This window comes from Pipra filicauda, unplaced genomic scaffold, assembly GCF_003945595.2.
Source record: "Pipra filicauda isolate LSUMZ 115617 unplaced genomic scaffold, ASM394559v2 scaffold16_size7369187_pilon, whole genome shotgun sequence".
Lineage (NCBI taxonomy): Eukaryota > Metazoa > Chordata > Aves > Passeriformes > Pipridae > Pipra > Pipra filicauda.
Window position 1 is genome coordinate 2,546,535 of NW_024104207.1, and position 22,492 is coordinate 2,569,026.

General features: G+C 41.6%; 2 protein-coding genes and 1 long non-coding RNA gene across 15 annotated transcripts in view; 2 read left to right on the forward strand and 1 right to left on the reverse strand.

Moving 5' to 3' along the window:
• WDR27 (WD repeat domain 27) overlaps nucleotides 1–14,723 on the reverse strand; it is a 124,194-nt gene extending 109,471 nt beyond the window's left edge. For 4 of the 10 annotated variants that reach the window (XR_005562918.1, XM_039379541.1, XM_039379538.1 and 1 more), the window contains exons 1-11: nucleotides 14,377–14,722; nucleotides 13,362–13,503; nucleotides 11,854–11,978; nucleotides 11,272–11,385; nucleotides 10,161–10,212; nucleotides 9,010–9,083; nucleotides 8,161–8,275; nucleotides 6,219–6,351; nucleotides 3,632–3,735; nucleotides 3,131–3,198; nucleotides 2,091–2,224 (exon numbers count right to left, since the gene is read on the reverse strand). Coding sequence is in view for 9 of the 10 variants with exons in the window: in XM_039379541.1 (XP_039235475.1) it covers nucleotides 2,091–2,224; nucleotides 3,131–3,198; nucleotides 3,632–3,735; nucleotides 6,219–6,351; nucleotides 8,161–8,275; nucleotides 9,010–9,083; nucleotides 10,161–10,212; nucleotides 11,272–11,385; nucleotides 11,854–11,978; nucleotides 13,362–13,503; nucleotides 14,377–14,559 (1,244 nt within the window). In the remaining variant the exon portion in view is untranslated. Of the gene's footprint in view, nucleotides 1–2,090; nucleotides 2,225–3,130; nucleotides 3,199–3,631; nucleotides 3,736–6,218; nucleotides 6,352–8,160; nucleotides 8,276–9,009; nucleotides 9,084–10,160; nucleotides 10,213–11,271; nucleotides 11,386–11,853; nucleotides 11,979–13,361; nucleotides 13,504–14,376 lie in introns of all 10 variants that reach the window. The other 6 variants (XM_039379537.1, XM_039379533.1, XM_039379534.1 and 3 more) reach the window with 5 other exon arrangements.
• Nucleotides 710–14,091, forward strand: LOC113998412. Of its 3 annotated transcripts, none has more exons than XR_003544439.2 (3): nucleotides 710–840; nucleotides 12,775–13,013; nucleotides 13,840–14,091. It is a non-coding gene; the product is annotated as an uncharacterized LOC113998412 (long non-coding RNA). The 3 variants fall into 3 exon arrangements; XR_005562919.1 differs by lacking the exon at nucleotides 710–840 and adding an exon at nucleotides 1,059–1,871; XR_005562920.1 differs by lacking the exon at nucleotides 710–840 and adding an exon at nucleotides 9,392–12,690.
• A 3,917-nt stretch (nucleotides 14,724–18,640) lies between the features above and the next one.
• On the forward strand, nucleotides 18,641–22,440 carry CUNH6orf120 (chromosome unknown C6orf120 homolog). 2 transcript variants are annotated; one of them, XM_027721423.2, is made up of 3 exons: nucleotides 19,031–19,117; nucleotides 20,236–20,305; nucleotides 20,781–22,440. In XM_027721423.2, the coding sequence occupies exon 3, from the start codon at nucleotides 20,825–20,827 to the stop codon at nucleotides 21,377–21,379; it is 555 nt and encodes a 184-aa protein (XP_027577224.1). In that variant the 5' UTR covers nucleotides 19,031–19,117; nucleotides 20,236–20,305; nucleotides 20,781–20,824; the 3' UTR covers nucleotides 21,380–22,440. The 2 variants fall into 2 exon arrangements, with proteins under 2 accessions (XP_027577225.1, XP_027577224.1); XM_027721424.2 differs by lacking the exon at nucleotides 20,236–20,305 and having other exon boundaries at nucleotides 18,641–19,117.
• The last annotated feature ends 52 nt before the right edge of the window (nucleotides 22,441–22,492 follow it).

Sequence of the window (22,492 nt, forward strand, 5' to 3'; positions counted from 1 at the left end):
AAGAAGGAGGTAGTCAGCAGGAATTCACCAAGGGTGAACTTGATAAACTTCTATGATAAAATGAGTGGCTCAGTAGATGAGGAGAGAGCAGTGGATATTGTCTACTTTGACTTCAGTAAGGCTTTTCACACTGTTCCCCATAAGGTTCTCATAGAGAACTGATGAAGTATGGGCTGGGTGAGCCCACACTGAGGTGGACTGAAAACCAGATAACTAGCAGAGTACGTCGGGGTTCAATATTGGGCCAAATTCCATTCAACATCTGCATTAATAATCTGGATGAAGGAGCAGAGTGTACCCTCACCATGTTTTCTGATGACACAAAATTGAGAGGAGTGTCTTTAAGAGCAGAAAATTGTGCTGCCATCCAGAGAGACATTTACTGTCTGGAGAAAACGGGCTGACAGCAACCTTGTGAAGTTCATCAAGGTGAAATGCAAAGTCCTGCACCAGAGGAGGAACAACCCTATGCAGCAGTATATGCTGTAAAGCAGAGTCCAGCACCCACTGACAAGACAAGAGGCAATGCACAAAAAATGAAACACGGGAGAGTCTGTCTGAACACCAGGAAATACTTTTGTACTGTCAGGATTACTGAGCACTGGCACAGGCTGCCCAGAGAGCCTGTGGTGTCTCCCTCCTTGGAGATATCCAAAAGTTGTTTGGAAGGTGTGGTGGTTTCAGCCACCTGGCCCCACCCCCTGGGGCTGGACATGGTTAATCCCAAGTAAATTTCTGACGTAGGACCAATGGAGAGCTGTGTTTCGCCTCTGTGAAATTAACATATCACAACAACTGGGAAGGGAAGCTGTTGGCGTAGCTGGAAAATCGGGCAGCCATGTAAGTGCCGAGGGGAGTCCCCCTCGAGTTTGGGGGAGCCGTTTTCCCCCCCCCACTGCCAGCGGGGGCGGCGGCACAGCCCCGAGCGGCCAGGCACGGCACTGGAGTGAGAGAGGAACTCCCCAGGAGTTTCCCAGCCGGCCTCACCGCCTTCCCCCACCGCGGGGTGGGGGGGTGGGTGGGGGGTGGTGGTGAGGAGCTGGCTGGGCCCTGCGGCAGCCACGGAGTAGCCCGGGACAGGCTGGAGCAGCAGCCGTGCCGCCGGTGCGGCGGTGATGGCCCTGGGCCGTCCAACCCTGGCCCTGAGTAAGGCCCTGTGAAGAAGTGGTGACAGCAACGCACGGAATAGAGCAGAGCAGGCCTATAATATGGCATAGAGCCAACAGAGCAGGTTTTTCTGAGAAGAGACTCTAATGAAATTTCGGGGTATATAAAAGACTGAGCAAAACCTAGAAAAATCCTGCGACCTGGGGGGGAAAATAGATCCACCGTGGAGGAGTCCTTGAACCTTACCCCCCCGAGGAGGAAGCCCGCGGGATAGGAAAAAAGTCTCAGAAACTTTAATTCCTTGACTGTGGCGAAGAACTGGTGAGAGAGAGTTCCCTCGAAACCCAGGAGGATCTGCTCGACAGAGGCCGAGCAGTTGGTGGGCGTGCAGCCCAACCCCCAAAACTCCGATTGAGAGAGAGAGACTTTAACTATCGCCCTGAAAACTTCTCCTGAACTGATGTGGGAGGGTCTAGGGGTGGTAGAAATTGTGTTAATGCTGTGTATCTATTTATTCTTTAGTTTAAGATTCTTTAGTTATAGTTTTCATACTTAAGATTATATATATATATGTATATATATATTATATTTATTGGGTTAGTAATTTTAATATAATTCCCTTCCCCCATGCTGAATTTTGTCTGTCTGAAAACTTCTCTACTCCCAAACAAATTGTGGGAAAGCTTGGAAATTGGATTTTTGGGGTGAAACCACCACAGATGCGGTGCTGGCCAACGGACTTCAAGTGGATCTGTTTGAACAAGGTAGTTGGACAAGGTGACCTGCAGAGGTGCCTTCCAAACTGAACCATTCTGTGATTCTGTGATTTCTCACACTCTATACAACTAAAGCATGACAGGAAAAGAAGTAAAATAAATCCACGTCAACAAATAGCACTGTACAATACCATGTGATGCACCTTATTTGCCAGATAAACAAATGCCCAATCCAACACAGAAAAAAAACATTGAATTAATCTGTACCTGGCAATAACTGATAGACTGCTCTCATTTCCACATGGGAGAAAAACATTGTTCTGAGTTCTCACCAATGTAGCAAGGTTAACTTCCAACACAGCAATCATATCTTCAAACATGGAGGTGATCAAGCACAAAACCTGCAGCAATTATACCATAAAATAATACTCTGTTTACAAGCTCCAACAACAAAGCATTTATAATGGAAAATCACTTTCTGTCATTTATGAAAATTAGTCAAAAATATCCATGGATTTGGTCCTGAAGAGCATTAAGCAGCAAAGAGTGGTTAATACTGTCCTTCAAAACTATGCTTATGTTGCTTAAGTAAGTGTCTTAACAGTCTTGCATACATAACAGAGAGAGGAATTCCAACAGCTTCTACACTGGACATATTTCTGCAGTAACAGTTGTGAGACAAGTACACATGGAAGAAAGACTGGTTTCAGCAACATGAACAAAACATTCTAAGAGCTGAATTTAAAACAAAATCCTTCTCTAAAGCAAGACACTGCTTTGTGAAGTATACAGAAAGGCCTAGATTAAACTCCCTTCTGTAGGAAACCTGCAACATCAGAAATGGAGGATACAGACCAGAATGCCTTCCAGTTCCTTAAATCACTTTTAATGACTTTCCACAACTCAAATAGTTTTGACAGACTTCTTGGAAGGATTCAAAAGTAGTTCATCCTAACATCTGAGAAACAACAACAATGCTTATATCTTTCTTCCCCTAAAAGATTGCCTCTCCTTCCCCAGTGGTCATTCTTAACATTCAAGATACACACCAAACACTATAAAAATTCACCTTCTCCTTATTAATCCCTATAGACTATATACAAGCTGTGAGAGCTTTAAAACTATCCAGCTATTAAAACTAGTAGATCTCGTACAGTAGAACCAGTCCTCTCCAAAGAAATTACTGTGTAATTCACACCAAGTAAAACAAATGCGCACATTAATCTCTAAAAAAACATATAATTACTAGCTATTGGAAATACTGGAAGTGTAAACATTCATTAAATCAATGCTTGCTGTATACTCACCTTTCCATTAACTGTCTTCTTTGTCAGTGCACATGATCTGGCAAACCGAATGCTGAGGTCACTGTAATCTTTACCAAAGAGAACACAGAGCTATAAAATTGTATTTGCATTTCAGAAGAAAAACCTAACATCCCCAAGACAGAAAAAAAAATTACTCATACTAATTTGACATGAACCTAATCCACTGTCTTCAGAATATATCCTTCTAGCCTACCCTCACATTATTAAGTAGGAGTAGAATAACATTCCTTGTATTTAACACTCATGAACTGCAAAATTGAATAAAAATTAATTGCCAGCCACTACACAAATCTAGTGCCAACATGTCTTCTGATAAAATCAGGTCCAGGAAACCATATAAAAATTAACTGGAAGAAAGCTATTTTTAAAGAAACAGTTTTAATTGTATTCTGCTATTTCACAAACTAATTCTTGTACTATTTATGTCAGATAATGAAAGCAATCACATTATAGTGTAGTCAAATATCTCACAGAACATACCTTTGTAAGACAAAAAAGCTTCTAATTCAAAGTTTGCCAAATTAATTATTAACAAGCCAGTAGAGGTTCCTATCCAAAAATAGCTAGTATTAAGGGCAGAATACCTATTAAAAAAAGGAGAAAAATATCTCTGAGTAGCATAGAGAAGCTTTTGTTATTACCACACAACACACAGCAAATAGCGTTTTTAATACTTGTTACCCAGTCCCAGGACAACAATAATAAACCCCACCAAAATAAAGATTTTTTATTTACAGCATATTTTTTTAAATCTGTAGCTCAAAGTAAAAACTTTCAAAAAAAACTGGTGAAGCTTTGAAAACCAAGAACAGAACACAACCCTTGATTTTATGTAAGTGCTTATGGCAAGTCTAAAACAACAGATGAAATACTTTTCTTCAAAAATTACTGTGGTTTGTAAGAGCTGGGAGATGTTGTAAAAGCACTGTATACACAAAGAGTAAATTCAAACCACGAGGCAAATCCACATATAGTCTTACTTTTACCACTTCCACATGAACACTCAAAAAACGGTGAAATTCAAGGTATGTTTGTACATAAAGTATAAGAGAAAAGTCAGCACAAACTAAGAGGAAAAAAAAACCTAGCCAAGCCTGGAATGTCTGTCTCAGTTTGTGCTTAGTGGCAGCAGTACTGCAGTTAGGTAATGAAATCCAGCTTTTGGAATCACCACAGAGTAAATCAACTGGTTACAATTTCAGTCAACACCCTCACAGAAGAAAAATGTTATCAAGCCTAAGATGATTGTAACAAAATAACAGTTGTCATTTTCAAAGAACTAAAAATGTTTTGATGCCAGAATATATAAAAATTGACATCAACATCTCAATAAATTTTCCAGATAGGAGTGAGTAGACTTATTAGTTTTATTTGTAAAGTCAGACCACAAGAGTTAAAATAAGGGAATGAAAAAGTATAAAACTGAAACTTGGTATGAAAATACTCGCCACAGTGGCTTAATACCTTTTTTAATTAAAAACAAAATAAAAGAAACAAACAAAAAAACCCCTCCAAACACATACAGTCAAATAGTTTAAGAAGACCTGAATAGACAGTTTATAAGCAGAACAAAACCTTCAACTGTGATGTGAGAGCTAAAAGAACAAATAATTCTTAGACGTACAATGTGAGGCAGTAACAGGTGGGTATTGGAAAGCGACGTTATTTCAATTCAGAAAATTGTTTTGAATAACCTGTTACTGTGGATTCATTTCAGGCAACCATATTTCAAAAGGAGATTGAAAAAGAAATGTTAAAATGTTAAAAATGTTACACAAAACATGCCTTATACAATGTACAAACTATTTCATCCAGAAGTGCAGAGGTAATTTGTTCATGAGCTAGAATTTGCTATCCAAGGAGGGAACTTGATAGTGGCGGACCCTGGACTATAACATTAAAAAACACACTTAAAGGTAATAACGGTACACAAAAAGAGGGTAACTCAGATAAGAAGTAAAATGGAATTAGTCAGTTCCTGGAACAACTTAACTAGGGACATGGTGGATTCTTTATCACCAGAAAACTAGTAATCTTTAAAGATGTGCTGTAGTTCAAATAAAACCTATGGTTTTTATGCAGATAAAATTTTGATAATTTGAGAGTGATGTTATAAAAGCAATAAGACTGACTGTAATAATGCATCACATGGCCTTAAAGTGTTATCATTACATTAAAGTATGTCTGAGATGTGCATCTTAAAAATCACCACTTCCTTCCTCTCAATGGTAGTATTTCTGAAAATGCACGCATCATGAAAATAATTGTTAATAATTACTTAATTTGGACATAAAGACAACCAAAATTATCCAGGACTTCTGGATATTTTTCTTCTTTGTTTACCAGAAGTTGTTTATATATCTAACCAGAGTTTAATCAGTTACATCTGTAAAACCCACCATAGGGCAAAGGTCAGGACAAGAGTTTCCTAAAACGTGATATGGCTGAGAAATTTATCCAAATGACAATTACAAATAACAAAAAAACCCAAGCTGTTCTATAAGACACTTCTTGTGGCAGTGTCCTGAACAGATCCCTGGGTGCCTGATAACATGGATAAATTTCTCTTCAGGAAAGAAATGTAATGTAAGAATTCATTCATGGAAGGAGTAAAAACATCATGTTCTGAAATCTCTGTCTCTAGTACAGAAGTTTGACTGGAGCAGGTTTATGTAGTTCAAAAGTTATTAAATTTGGAATGCAAACTGACAAGCATGCAGTGGCAGCATAAGATTTATTTCTTCAGGAAAGCAAACTCAAAATAAATTTGGTTTCTTAATTACTTTTTAATTCATCTTCCCTGATCAAATGGTATCAATAGATGTTAAAATGGATATTCCCAAAGACATTTTTATAAAATTATTTTTCAGAATAACAACCAATTTTAACTTTGTGTATATTATCTTCCTAAGAGTAGGCCATCAAAACTTGCAGATCACTAAAAATATTATTTTCCTACTGCATTTTCTAAAAAATAGTAAGTTGCAGTAAAAACAATCCAAGAACCAATAGGAAGTCCTAGGAATAAATTCAAGCCAAATACTAGGTGGTATTTTAAAGGACTTACATCTTTTCTTCATTACGGAAACATACTGAAAAGTCACAATGTTCAATTAAGAGAACAGGCAATGATGTTTCCACTGATCCTTCTGGTCTCATGTTGTCTGTTTTGCAAACCTTGGAATCATTTTGCCCTTCACCTAAGAAAGACAATCAACAATACTAGCTATCAAAAACAATAAAATAAGGGAAACAGATAGGATTTAAGAGAGAATTGGAAGTAGTGAAGTAGCATGAACTAAGACCAAACCCAAGAAACTTCTATTTCAAAAGATGGATACATCCTAGCCCTCTTGAAATTTCTTTCCTGATTCTTATGTGCTTTCTTCAAATGTCTTATTTCAAATACCTAGAGATAAAATCCAAAGAGCCTACTTATGGACTGAAAAGGATTTTGCAGAATTTAGGTGTTTTCATCTCAAAAAAGTGACACCGAAAGCCATATATCCTTAAATATGCTGGGGATCCACTTAGCCTGAAAATTCCCTTGACACTAAAATTACAATGCAATCCAAAACCAAGGTGAAAATCCACTTCAGTTTCATCTTCCCAAGGAGTCTCCAACCCATCATGAATGTGCATTCACCACTAAGAACTACTAGCATTAAATTCAGCATTAGGCACAGATATTACATCACTGTCTTTCAAACATAACAGTGACATCCATATATTTTTAAACAATAACAAGAAATGTAGCAGTCTTCCTCCTTAGGTTAGGAGCTTAGAATTATGGAAGCTGGACCACTAGGCAAGTAAGAATACAGCAGTCATTGATTCAGAAAAAGAGCAAGCAAGGGAAAGCAGATGTCCCTTTCCCTAAGAAAGCTCTGTCTTGCTTGCCTTTAGAAGGACCTCAACCCACTTCAGCCGGTGTGCAAGTAGTCTGAATGCCTGATCCTCAGGGATCCAAGGAGGATCCGAGAATCCTCAAGGGACCACATGCCTAAGAGGTGTAAAATGTTCCAGTAGTTCTCTTGTTTTGCCTTGGAGTCAGGTACCACGAGAGGTAACCCTCTCCCTGGTTCGCCCAACCCCTGGGCACTCTGTGGCAGGCAGGCCGAGCAGGTGGGTGGCACACCACGATCACGCGCCATTCACACGCCCACCATGCGGCAACCACACGGCAAACGTGCCCATCACAGGACAATCAGGTGCTCAGCACGCCTGTTGCTACTACAGTTGCACTGCTCACAGCGGCCAGGGCAGGTAGCCCTAAAGGACTTACAGAATTCTGAGGAAGAATCAGAACTGGATAAGGGAATGCAGACACAGCCACAGCAGTGCTGAGGGGATGGGTGTCTGCACTGGCACTGCCCGTGGGAAGACAGTTACCTCTCCTGGTACCAATGATGTTACCTGCTCATGGTGACCTGAGGCAGAACAAGAGAACTATCAAATCAGTTTGATATCAGGGAATCACCCTGCTGAGGCTACCAGTGCAGCCTTTAAAGACTCAGAAGTACTCTGTGTTATACCACTAGAAATATCATAGCCAGAGAAAAATGATATCATGGAGGGACTGGTATGGATAAAGAAAAAATAAATTATTAAAAAAAAAAAAAAAAAGTAAAAAAATAAAGAGATTCCTAGAAACTTCAAAGGTAACTGAGAAATGTTGTTCCATTTAGACAAGGGATTAATTCTGAGGCATTGGTTCTGTTCTCACTGAAGTCTTGGGCAATGAGTTCAGTAAAAAACAAATTACTTACTAGTGCACATCATGTAACATTTTATAAGCAAATGCATTGGCCAAGATTTTATTACAGACATACATGAGTAATTCTTTCCAGATAGGCCAATACCCAACTACATATCAGCTTCAGTAAGAACTCCATGCCATAGTCTGAGACTCATAATTCTGTCACTTACATTAAAATCTTACGGGGTGTAAAAAGCACACACTCAGTAGCCACTAACAACTATACAGCATTCTAGAAGCACTGTGCTACCTATTTCTTTTCCAGATTTCCACACTTTATTACAGAATTTCTCTTGCTCTTTCTTTAAGTTGATATGTGTTACACAACGATAATTATGATCACTGATTAAACTGAAGATCCAAAGCTGCAAGAAAAAGAAAAAGCAATTGCAATAACCCTTTGACACTAAATATAAAGCTTACATTAATACAAACTAAAGATCCCGTATTTAAAACTTTTGATGTAACTAATGAACTTCTTTGAACTGCACATCAAATTCCCACATGTTTATGTGTTTGAAAAAAACTCCTCATAGACTATTTCCCACAATTAAAAATCACAGGTATCGTGCATGTCATTGCTCACTGGGTCATGTAGGTGAATTTCGTTTATACCTTTCTCTTTTAAGACAAAGGTGTAGTTAAATCTTTAATTTTCTTAAGAATTCACTGAACAGTAATCATGAAGGAAAACAGCTGAAAAATCTCATAAAAATATATAACTAACATTAAAGAGGTGAAATGCATATTCACAGTTATTACATTTGTATTAGAATTCCAATATGCTAAAATCATAGTCCTATTTTTCACATTTTTTCTTTTAAAACAGGTATATGTATAGCCTCTCAGCATACTCTTCTTACATAATCACTAATTGTGCTCTTAAAAACTTTCCTGGTTTTCAGGAAAAAGTTTGTTTTGTAATAGAAGTCATATACTATATATGGTTTATGGTCAAAGAATTGAATTATGATTGCTAAAATAACCACTGCAACACTTCAAAACTTGTATGCCATTTGTGAAGCTTTTTTATAGACAGAAACATTAATAATAGTTGACTGTTTTGACATAGAGACTAAGTTTAATGGGCAATTCTTACCTGTCCCTCAGCACATCCAGTGACAAGTTGTTTGTTTTCTTCATCAATTAGCAGACTTAGCAAAGGAAACGCTGCTTGACAAAAAAAAGTATTTGATTGAAATACATTTAATTAAAACACATTATTCAAAATTGAATACCTCCTATTCATAAAAATAGGGGAAAAACCTTACTGCACTTCTTACAGTTGCACAGTGATTTGTGTGCCTTAGTCTTTGTGCTGCTAAGGGCTTTTCACTTGCGGGTTTGCGAACTGCCTTTTACCCAAGCTGCTGTGGCATGGTTTTCAGAACCCCTGTGGTCAGTAGCTTTCCCTTGTTTCAACCATGCAGTTGGTTTCATGGTCTTGCACCTGCAAACACTGACATTGTGCTCATGGCAGGTTTTCAAGGTAAACAATTGCCACAGGCAAATGGGGGGATTCATTGCTTCTCCCTCTTCTTTCCTAATGTGTGTTTTTAGCTTTTAATTTATATGAGGTCCTTCAACAAAACGTTATGCACAAAGCTTAACAACCAGCTCCATGCAACTCACACTCCCAAAGTGTGCTCCAGTCACCACTAACAGCACCACAAGCAGGAACAACCAAAGGGAAGTTCTGAGTAGGTCCTGTTGAAACCTGTACGGTTCCTGTAGGAAAAGTGCTTTGAAGGAGGGGTCCCTGCTACACCAGAGACGATGCTTGCCCTCCTCCTCTCCTTTTGCTTGTCTTTCCACAAAACAAGCTTTCATCTTTGAAGTCAATATATACCATCAACTGCAGACACTGTTAATAAACCTACATACGGTGTAGTATTTCTTTTTATGTCATGCACAAAACTTGAAGGAAAGCAAGCACACAGTACTCAGATAGTGGAATTCTGCCTACAAAACAAGAGAGCTCCATTTGTGTATCTCAGTAAGTGGCAGGTTACATACACATCCTGTACAAAAAGAGTTGTTTATGAAAGTGCACTAAAACTATCCACCAGGAAGTCCACTTTAAAGGAACATACAGTTACTATTGGCTTTAAAGGATAATATGTTTACTGTTCCCTAGTCTTCTAGAATTATTTTCACTAAATCAACTAAAAACTACAATAATGATAGACTACTCTTTAGAGAGAAGAGGTTTTTGCTAAGAAAAAATACATATAAAAATAGAAAACTTACCTGTTATTATTCCCGACTGATATATTAATTGGCCGGTAGAATAGTCCCACACCTTTGAATAAAAAAAAGACGTAGATAGGTATCTACTTAGGTCTCTAAGGAAACACAACCTTTAACGGCCATCACGTGGAGAAAACAGAGAAATGCAGCCATTGAAAGTGATGTCCTTAGATAAGGATTTTTTTCAGCACTTGTTTCCAAATACAAAGGGCTTTGTTTAATTGATAAGCATCCATGGTGTAAAAGGTGAAACTCACATAATATGATTACATGAAGTAATTAGAAGTACTTGTTATCATCTTTTCTTAGTTTGATATCTTAGTGATTTTACCTAAATTAATGAAAATACATACATTAATGCACCAGAAAATTAAAAAAGAGGAAAGGAAGGGGAGAAGGGAGGAGAGAGAGGGGAGGGACCCACAACCTTTGATATTTATTTTAGCTTGTAGAAAAAATTTTGGGCTACATTTAGAGTCATATTGAGGACAATCAGTAGTAGATTAAAGCATATGCAATCAAGGTACCTATCCCAATATCTCCTAGAAAATACATCTGGGTTCACTCAGGTTTTTGTTTCCCCTTACTGTCTAAGTTGTCTTACAATTGTCATCATGCACAGCAGCAGCAATCCATGGTGTCATCATATAAAATGTTGTCTGTAAAAAATCCTACCAATATGCAATAACCCAGCCATTGCATACAATAACCCAAGCCGATATTCCCAAAAGGGAAAATTCAAATCAATGTCAGCAGACTCACAGTGAAATGTTTTCATTCAGTTTAGCATACCTAAAACACTTCAGCTACAGTGAAACTAATCAAAATATTTTATTTTCTTTCTATGTGCTAGATGATAATAATCACCAAAGTTAACAATTCATGTGGAAAGTTTTGAATATACAAAATCTGCATTGTTCTTTTAAAAAAGAGAAATTAATTTTTACAATAATTTTTACAATAATTCTTAGCATCTCTAAGAACCATGTCCTTCTCTCTATAAAGTCAAAGATGTTTTTTGCTTTATCCTCACAAAATATTTAAAGGGGAACAAAATTTCACATATTCGCTAAATTATTCTTTTTTAAGTTTATCTATGCAATTTCCTTGCCTTAAAGGTTCTGTCTTCTGACACTGATATGAGCATGCTTTTCTCCCATGTGCAAAACTCAGCAGCAGTCACTGGAGCCAGGTGGCCATCCAATTTAGCTAGTATAGTTTCATTCTGTGATTAGTCAGTCAAAAACAAAAACACATTAGATTTCAAACTAAAATTGACTATTAAGTAAATATTTTAATAATAACTGTTGCTAAACATTGTCAGATTTGTTTTCAAAGTATAACTCAATAAGATTTTTCTCATGGAAACTGCAGCCCTGTATATCATCCTGCTGACAAAGCCACTACACATTACATTTGGTTCTTCAGAATGAATGATATAGGAATAATTTTTCAGATGACCTAAGAATGTTTTCTTCTTCTAAGTTATCGAGATATTCTTTCATTTCATCTTTTTTAATCTAGTTTTCTATTTGGTATGTGTTGCATTATCAAGCATCTGTTCACACTTATTTTATGAGAGAAAATGAACACTTTTGCTAAATTATACTAACATTTCTGTATCATGATTTTATTTGAAAGTGAATGAGTTAACGAAATACCAGCACCATGGCTACAGAGAATGGTATCTCACCTTTGCACTTAACATGTAGATCCGATTTCCAGCACATACTGCCACTTGTTGATCATCTGGGCTAAATCTGACATGAAGCACCATTCCCAAAAGAGTTCTTATAACAATTCCATGAGGTGTAAACCCTGCAGCAATTGTATTGTTAATGATAATCAATGAAATATAAAACTCTGGTGCAGTGAGATTTTTAGAAACTTCGCATAGTAGTTATCTAACCATAGAAGCTGTCCCAGTTTCTGTCAGAAAGATGTACAGAACAACACACTGTTTAATTACACCAGGCTATTGAAAAGCACAGAACTATGCACCATCAGAATTCCTCCATCTGCCTTGTTGCCTAGACATGATCTGGTACTCTTTGAGATATTAAAAATTCCCATCAAGTTATGCTTCCATTGAAGATTGCCACAGACAGGATTTTTGGAGTAGGGTGATGTGCCCATGGAACCCAGCAGAGCCACATTAATTTTGGACGTAAGAAATCCTGACTGAAGCACAGTAAGACAGGGCTTTGAAAAATACTTCTTGATACTTTTTTTCTCCTCTTTCATTATTTCTCTACTTTCCAATCTATTTAAGCTTGAAGAGGGGTTAGAACTGCTCCCTAGAATCTAACTTCATTGGTTGAGGCTCCAAACCTATATGGTGGTCAGGATACTAAAACTCCTGCTTTCTGTGTGTTATGTCACCATAACTCTCTTTCACTGACACACTTTCCTCACAAATCAGATACTTGCATTACTCACACACACGTGACAACAGTGTTCCAGAGACAGGAGAGGCAGGACCAGAAAAGGTGGGATGCGAAACACTAGTTCCACAGATGTTCCAGAAAAGGTAGAATTTAGTTATTTTGGCATTGCATGTTTAATTATGCAGTGCTGCTATGATTATTTTTTTTCTGTCCATTTTGTTCCACAGCGGCAGAACGTCACTGTCTTTGCAGTGCTTCCCTGCGTTTCCCCCGAGGTTGATGGCAGGCGCTTGTTCCCGCACAGCACCTTGGTCAGCTCCGGGGGCTGCCCCGGCGGGGCCGCCGCTGCCGCCGCCCGCCTGCAGCCCCCGGCCCCCGGCCCAGCACGGTATCGTCGAGGAAGAAGGGAAACAGAGAAATAAAGCACCGATATCGCTGTTAGGGCTGCTGAATCTGAGTGGTTGAGGTGTGCTTCTCAGAAATAACAATCTTGTTACATAAGGAACAGGGGGAGAAAAGCAGATGTTGGGGATGGTCTTCGAGGTGGCCACTGCTCAGTCTGGCTGGGTATTGGTCTGAGTGATTGGTGGTGAATGATCCCCTTTGTATCACTTCCTTTTATATATATGTTATATAGAGACCCTGAGATTAGCTCAGTTGGTTAGAGTGTGGTGTTGATAACCCCAAAGTTGTGGGTTTGATCCCTAGACATGCCTTTCACTTAAGACTTGGACTCAATGATCCTTGTGGGTTCCTTCCAACTATGATTCTTCAGCCACTCCTAAGGATATATACTATATAAATAATACACTACCTTCTTGCACCTTCTGTGTACATTCATCAAGATTCCACACTATCACACGTTCATGAGAGGCAGAGCAGACAAGAGGTGGATTGATGTTACTTCCGAATGACAACGCAGAAATCGAGTAATGATGCCCTGACAAAAATAATGACTGACAAATGTAGATAAAGAAGAGTTAAATTAATCACCTCAAACAAAGGTTATGAACAATACAAAACTACAAATGGATAATATACATGCAGTCAACAAAACACTAACTAGTTTTTATTTATTGTTTCAAAATCACTTAATCAACTACAATGTAGCTATACTGGGCTTGTCTGGGATGGAAATAACTTTTTGCATAGCAGCACAGTGGTTTGGATTTTGTGACAAAAACAGTGATGATAATACATCAGTGTTTTGGCTGTTGCCAAACACTGCTTGCACAGCATGAAGGCCTTCTCTTCCTCACCACTTTTTCTCAATTTCCCCATCTCAATAATAGGTTGAAGATGCACAAGAAGCTGTAAGGGGACACAGCCAGCAAAGGCATATTCCCTACCCTATGATGTGCTCAGCAACAAAACTGGGGTACTGCATGAAGAAGGTGTTGAGGGCCTGGGGGATTGTCTTCTAAGCTGGCTTTTGCTTGAAGCCTGTACTGGGATTGGTGTGCTTATAGGAGGTGGTAAATGACTGCCTTCGTATGGCTTCTTTCTTTGTCTTCCCTTCACTCATTAAACTATCTTTAACTCAACCTGTGACTTTTTCCTCGTTTTTGCCCATCCCATGCTCTCCCCACTCTGCTGGGAAGGAGTGATCAGGACACTGTGTGATGGTTTAGCTGCCAGCCACGTCAAACCACCACAACAGCTTATATTACTCTTATCACAATAACAAAGCTCACAACAAGTGCTAATATCTTTCCAGCATTAAAGTGAAGTCTGACCCTTCTACATTACCCTCAGATATTTTATTTATATCTCCCTTACAAGCCTTAGTTTAAAGTAGAAGACTATGCAGCGATATATTGTGGCTTTACCTGAGCAGTGGCTGTGTTCCAGATGCATAACTCATTGCCGTTCACAGGGAAAGCACAGTGGTGGTGACTGCACGCCAGCTGAACAAGGGGCTCGGGCAGTTTGGCTTTAAACAAGCGCTTTTCACAGACAACGTCAGGATCGCAGCTTCCTCCAGAGGAACAACGGGCCCCGGCGCTTTCCATCCTGAGGCTGGGAACGGACCACCGGGGCCGGCTTCTCCTCTCCGGCTGCGCCCTGCCCGCGGGGGCCGAGGTTCACAGGGCCCGGGGCGGAGGACCCTCCCGCGGGGAGCCGGAGAGCCCCGCCCGGCCGGGCCCCTCCGCCTCCCCCCGCGCCCGGCGCGGCCCGTCACCAGGGCAGCGGCGCCGCCGACGGGTGGCCGGGCGGGACAGCCCTCGCTGGCCGCGGAGCGCGGCGGGCCCGCGGCGGCACCGGGGGTCCCCTGGCCTGCGCAACGGGCCCCGCGGCCGGCGACAGCCGCCCGGGGCTGCTCCCTCGCTCTCCAGACGTGGCAGTTCTCCGCAGCCGTGCCCTGGGCTGCACAGAAAGCAGTGTGGCCGGCAGGTCGGAGGTAGAGATTGCCACACTGGACTCCGCTCTAGCGGGACCCCAGCTGGAGCACTGCATCCAGCACGAGACAGGCAGGACGTGTTGAGCCCGTCTGTAAGGACAGATGCCAACACCTCTCCTGTCAGAAGACAGGATGAAAGAGTTGGGGTTTTCACAGAATCAGAATGGGTCAGGTTAGAAGGCACCACAGTGGGTCATCTGGTCCAACCTCCCTGCTCAAGCAAGGTCATCCTAGAGCACATGGCACAGGATTGTGTCCAGGTAGTTCTTGAATATCTCCAGTGAGGGAGACTCCACAGCCTCTTTGGGCAATCTATTCCAGTGCATGGTTACTCGCGCAGCAAAGTTCTTCCTCATATTCAGGTGGAACTTTTTCAGCCTGGAAAAGAGAAGGCTCCAGGAACACATTATAGTAGTCTCCGAATATATACAGGGGGCATGTAAGAAAGACAGAGAGAAACTTTTTACCAAGGCCTGTAGTGTCAGGACAAGGGGCAATGGCGTTACACTAAGAGAAGGTGGATTTGGATTGGACATAAGAAGCAAACTTTTTACAGCACAGGTGGTGAGGCATTTGAACAGGTTTCGCAGAGAAGCTATGGATATCCTGCCACTGAAAGGGTTCAAGGCCAGGCTCAATCAAGCTTTGACCAACTTAGTCTACTAGAAAGTGTCCCTGCCCACAGCAGGGGGTTTGGACTAAGTGATTGTTAAAGGTCCTTTCCAACCAAATTCTTTCAGTGGTTCTGTGATGCAGAGGGCACAGCACAGACCAACCCATGACAGCACATGAAGCAGCATCACCAAAAAAAAAACCAAACCTTTTGCTCTCACCAAGTTTGTAGATGATGCCAAATGGGGAGGAGCAGTCAGAAAGCAGATGATGAGAATTTTTTGGAGTCCAACAAGAGTAAGTGAAGTCCTGCATTTGGCACAGAGTAACTCCATGCAAGAGGACAAGCTGAAGGATGGCTGTCTAGGAAGGGGTTCCACAGAAAGGATCCAGAGATTTTGCTGGAGAAGCTGAATATGAACCTCCACTGTGCCCTTGCAGCAGAAGCAGGCAACAGCATCCTGGGCTGTGTTAGTAATAGAGAGTAGCCAGCAGGTCCTAGGAGTGCTTTTCCCCCTCTATTTGGCACCTGGAAGGCCACATCTGCAGTGCTGTGTCCAGTTTTGGGTTTTTTTGGTAAAAGAAAGATATTGACATACTAGAGCAATTCTAGTAGGGGGCAAGAAAGATGGTTGGGATGTGGAGAAGGTGATGCACACAGAGAGGCTGAGAGAACTGGGCCTCTTCAGCCTGAAAAAAGGCAGCTGAGACCTTATTGTTGCCTATAACTACAAAATTGTAGGATACAGGGAAGACAGAGATAGACTTTTCTCAGAGGTACTCAGCGATAAGCTGGAACTTGTGAAAATCCAATTGGATGTCAGCAATTTTTTTTTAATACCATGATAGTGGTTGAATATGAGAACAAGTTTCTTAAGAGTCTCTATCCCTGGAGTTGTTCAGGAGTCAAATGGACATGGTTCTGAGCAACCAGATTTAATTAGAACTGTTTTGAACAGGAAGTTGGACTGGAGGACTTTGGAGACCCCTTTCAACCCCCAGGTTATGATTTTATGATCAAGCGTGTGATCTGCACCAACTTAAACCATTTTGATGTAGATCAATCTGTGGACTCAATATCTACCTCAATTGCATTTCAAACAGATACTTTCTACAGGAATATCTTATTGTGTCTATAATTAGGACTATGAGCATTTTTGCCCTATATGGGCATCTAATATATATATTATCATTGAGAAAACAATCTCCTTGTGTTACTTTTGCCTGGAGAAAGTACCAGTCCAAATTCTCTTTTGTGTCTGCATGTGAATTTGGGTAAAGCCACTGTATTGAGCACCAGCTGCACAGAGGTAACTCAATGCACTGCACATGACAGTGATTTTCTGAACTGTGACTCATGGCTGGAAATACTAGAGAACATTTTATTGCTGGTGACAATTTTTCATGAGTGATACAGTCATGAATGTGTTATGACAGTTAATTCATCAGTAAAGAAAGACAAACGCTGACACAGAAAAAAGGTGTTGTTCTGCCAGACAAACAACCCCCATGAGTATTAAAGAACTTGTTCTGAAATATGTTGTGTCTCTGTAACTGCTTCTAGGCAGTTTAGTATGCTTTTTTACAATTTTCACCATAATTCATTTGCATCTTTAATGCTTATAGATATAATACTTCCAACGTCTTACTGTCCGTAACAAGTAGGGAACTAGTAGCAATCCAAGGAAGTATCAGAGATCTTGAACTGATTTCTTGACTGATCCAACAGCAGTTAGATCACCAGCTGCTTTCCTGCAGCTGAACCCTGAGCCAGTAACATCAATCTGATGGAGTCCAATTCAGACCATCACTGCTTTTCACCCTTCCAGTAGGTGCTGTTGCTTCTCAGTGGCCAAGATGCCACTCATCCAGCACCATAACAGGCAGCAGATTTCTGCCCTGTTGGAACAAGGCAACAGTTTTATGAGAACATTAATGATGTCTGAGTGTGCAAAGAGAATTTTTTACCTCACCACACCCCCCTGAAACACCTCCTGGTGATGCCCTGTTTCTACGCAAAACAATGCCTAAAGGATCTTGGCTCCAGCACGTTCCCACATCCTGGGTACCCACCCATGTCAATTGGAACTGACAGCCGTGTGGAAAATGAGAGACTGTTGCAATTTTAGGGCATTTTAGGGAAATAGTAGTCCTTTACCACATCATGCTTTTGTGTCCAACAGTATATTTCTATTGGTCTCAATATTCAGTCATTGTAAGAAGAACTTTAAAAATTAGGTTTAGCAGCTTTAATATTTTAATGTTTTAAGCAGTAGTCTGTTTATAAGATTGAAATTGATTTTTGAAAAGATGAAATTTATGAGAATCTGCATCTGGTAGGTTTATGCAGCCCGTTTGTTTCAGGTAGGAATGAACAGAACAAGTTACGCGGGTTTTATGAAATTGGAGGGCTTTGAAGACAGAACATTAACTCAGTTAATACAGGGCCCCTGGGGTACATACACAGATTCTTTTGAATCTTCCAGAACGCAAAGCACTTCATGTAGATTTTTTTTTCATTTCAATCCTTCATTCTTGCTTATGATTTTAAAAAACTCAGCCAGGTCATGGTATCTGTTGAAATCAATGAAATCAAGGGGTATTCAGTAGGACAATAGACATCAGGCAGAAACTGATGCACAGGAAGTTCCACCTCGATGTGAGGAAGACCGTTACCGTTTGGGTAACTGCACATCAGAACAGATTGCCCAGAGAAGCTGTAGAGTTTACCTCACTGGAAATATTCAAGAACCGTCTGGATGCAATCCTGTGCCATGTACTCTGGGATGACCCTGCTTGAGCAGGGAGGTTGGACCAGATGACCCACTGTGGTTCCTCCCAACCTGACCCATTCTCTGATTCTGTGAAAAGCAATATTTTGTTTTAATTTTTTTCTCTCTTCGCAGTGTTCTTCTGTTCCGTGATCTCAGGCCAGGTTTAGGCCGACAGCCAAACAAATTGTCACTAACTCCTGCAGGGACACACATGCCCCGGCAAGCACATTACGTCCCATTTCAGTGCAGTTAAAGTTAATTTCTCCAATTTTAGGCTTTCATTGTGAGGACCGCTGAGCGTGGCGCAGCACACCGCCCGCATTCGGACACCGGCGGCGTCTCCCCGTTCGCCCGCCCCGGCCCTTCATTCAGGAGCCCCGCGTGGCCCCGCCCCACCGCCAGCTCTCGCGATAGCAGGGCGGCGGCCGGTGCCCGAGGCGGGCCGGGAGCGCCGGCGGTACTGGCGGCGATCGGGGGACGGCGCGGAGGCTCCACCTGCCCCCAGCGACCCCCGCCCGCTGACCCGGGCCGCCCTCGCCGGGGCGCACCCGAGCGGCTCCCGGAGCGCGCAAGGGGGCGCGGCGTCCCGCCCTGATCGCCGGCTCCTCAGCGCCAGCCTCCTCCCGGCCACCGCGCTGCCCAGGGGCGGGCCCCCGCCCCGGGGAGGGGCTTCCCCGCGGCGCCCCGGCCGCGCTGCGCTGCCGCACGTCCTCGGAGCCCTCGCTGCTCTTCCTCGCCTTGGCCGCGGCCTCGCCGTCGCCGGAGCCCCGCGGCAGGTCGGAGGTGAGCCGTGCCCAAGCCCCTGGCCGGCGGGGTGACGCCGAGACCACCGCCGGGGCCGCCCCGCGCCCCCCGGAGCCGCCACTGCCCCCGGAAGGTGTCCCGCCCGCGGGGAGGCGGGGGCGAGCCGGGGCGGGCAGAGGTGCTCGTTCCTGGCTCTGTCCAAGGTCTCCTGGAATCGCCACTCCTCCCGAGCGCTGCGCCAGCGCCAGGACGCTTTCGTTCGTCCCTAGATAACTTTAATTATTTTCTGCTCAGATGTGGAGGTCCTCCTGTGCCTCCGCTCAGATATTTCATCGCTACTTTGATGTAAAAGTGGTAGAGAGTAAGCTCCCTGATACGGGGAGACAAAAGACTGTCCTTTCCTGTCGCTGTTGAGGGAGTTTTGTGAGTCTGGCAGGTTCTGCGAATGCTGAGCCTCCGTCTTTTGTGCTGGCTTTGCAGAATTGTGGCTTTGCAGTAGAGAGGCCTCTGGGGCAGAAAACTTGGAACTACAGAAATAGTTGTACATTTTTTTCCCCGTAGATCTGTTTAATAGTAAGACCTCTAAGGTTTAAGTGACATCTCAGTGGAAGTAATGCAGTTTGTTTAGATGCTAGCAGGGTACAAAGCAACTTACAGGCAGCTTTCACGTTTAAGATATTTGTAGTGTCCTTATGGAAGGAACGAGGGGATGAGAATCTTCCTCTTAAACTTGAACGTGTGTAGGATTGTGGTTCCTGTGATTTGCACACCAGATTCAGTCAGCTATATACTTTGGAAGGGAGGTTGCTGCTTTGCATGCACAGACTGACCACAGCTGTTCAGAGGACTGCAGTGTGGCAGGCACGCTCAGGCAGCCCAACTGGGACTGTGCAGCAAGGAGGGAAAAGGGTACAGGAGCCTTGATCTTGGAGCAGTCATTTTCATCTTCCCCTTGCCCCAGTACTTTCAGCCTTCTCTTCTGTAAGCAAGTGCTGTAAAGGGCTGGGTGTTTGTAGGGTAACAAAATCTTGAAAGTAAATGCATTTTTTCCAGGGACAATAAGCTGAATTTGGCCCTGGAAACAAGCCACACAGCAGAATCATAAATCAATGTATTACCTCATTAGATAATGTTTTTCTTTCTAACTCCATTCCCAGTGCAAGTCAGAATGCCTACTGCTTCATGTGCACATCCAGATTTACACCTTTACTGTCTTTTGAAGTTGAGGTGAGAGGATGGAAGAAACAAATAGGATGTCCTAAATACCTTATAAAAAGTTAAGCTTCTCCAACCATGTAAAAGCCTTCCTTTTTTTAACTGTTTTGTTTTAGTTTTTTTTTTAAACTGAAGTTAAAATAATTATTGGGTTTCATCCCTTCTGGTTACCTGTCAGATTTGTCAGGTATGCAGGTAGAATGAAACTAAAGTCTCTGTGTCAGTTCTGTATGAAAGAGCACTGGCTTGATTAATTTCTGTTTAACTTTACGGAATTCAGGCCATTTTCAATCTGATTCAGAACTCTGAATCTTAGCACTAGTTTTTGTTACTATTAAAAAATAAAAGTTAATGAAGACACTTAATTGAAGTTGTTTAACTTGGTACGGGCTAGAGAGGATTTATAAAAATCCAAAATTAAAAAAAAAAATCAATTCCTGCCAAGAAGGGATATACTAAAATCTGATTTGTGTTTTGTATTCACAAGGTAGCAAACGGGACACAGGAAGAGTCCAAGTGCAACTTCAGACCATGGCAGCACACTGGAGAAAAGTCCTGATAATATGTGTGACAGCTCAAGTACTACTTGTAAATGCCTTTGAGGAAGAGGATGTACCTGAGGAATGGATTCTTCTTCATGTTGTTCAAGGTCAGATTGGAGCTGGAAACTACAGCTATTTGAGACTAAATCACGAGGGAAAGATAGTCCTTCAGATGCGAAGTTTAAAAGGTGACGCAGACTTGTATGTATCTGATGTGACACTTCACCCCAGCTTTGACGAGTACGAGTTACAGTCTGTAACCTGTGGCCAGGACATGGTCCACGTGCCTGCACACTTCCGCCGCCCTGTGGGAATAGGGATTTACGGCCATCCCTCTCACCTGGAGAGCGAGTTTGAAATGAAAGTGTACTACGATCGAACAGTTGTACAGTACCCATTTGGTGAGGCTTCTTATAACCCTGAGGAGATGGAGGCAAACCAGAAATACTCACAGTCTACAGAAGATGAATCTCAGGATGAGGAGTCTGTTTTCTGGACTATACTTATTGGAATCTTGAAATTGATACTTGAAATTCTTTTTTAAATTGATACACACTGGACTAAGTCACACTTCAGCCTGTGAAATTGAGTATCAATGACATGCTGTAATATTTAATACTCTTTGTTTCCTGAAGAGGTATTCAGGTTACATTTCCTAAACCAGAAAGGAGGCGGGGAGAAAAAGCCATATTTAATTTTATATTGTAAATCCTCCCCTATATGTAAAATGAGCAACAAGCACAGTATTTGCAGTGCTCTTCAGAGATCAGGGCTTAAAAATGAATGTATAGTTGGGATCTTGTTAACTTCACTTTTAAATAGGTGCTTAGAAAGATCAATTCCAATTCAGTATTTTCTATTGTTTTTTATAAAGAAAAATGAAATAAACTCCTGTACTTCAGTCCCCCCCCAAATATCCTCAATTTAGAACATATTTAAAAATAAAACCTGCTGCTTTTCAAGCAAGTATCTCCACTAAAACTAACTAGCAATGGGTTTGAGTGTATTCATCAAGTTGAGGAGCCTAGGGCAAAGGAAGGAGAAAACAATCACCTAAGGGGATAGGTGGTCTGTATTTTGGCTGTGTGTGCTCTGCATCACGTCAACCATTTGTCAAGCAGAGATCTATCCAGTCACTCATTGCCACTGCAAATCCACGACCTGAATGAAGTGCATGTTGCTTCTTTGCTGTTACTGTAGTGAGAGGGAGCCTTCAGCTGTTGTTACTTGTCAGTATGACATTTCCATGTCTCGTTAAAAACAACACAGCATATAGTATCTCGAACTTGAGGGGTGCTTTCTTACACTTCCCTTTATAGCTTTTTGTGATTGATCTCTTTTTTTTAGCACATCTTTATGCATAAGTCATTAGCTTGCAAAGAAAATTTCTGCTGAAAGGAATTTGCAGTACATTGTAAGAAGGTCATGTCATACCCACTCTTCCTCTAAAGTTACTTTTCCCAGAAATATTTTTTCTTTAGTTGAATCTTTCAAAATAACCAGTTGCTATGCAAGTAGAGTATATTTAAAATGCTCTGTAGTTTTCTTTTCATGGAGCTTACTGATGAGTGCACTAAAATAAACAAGTACATTACTATAATTTTATACAAGTGGTGGATGTACAATTTAAATTTCATTACTGAAAGACTTCTCTTTC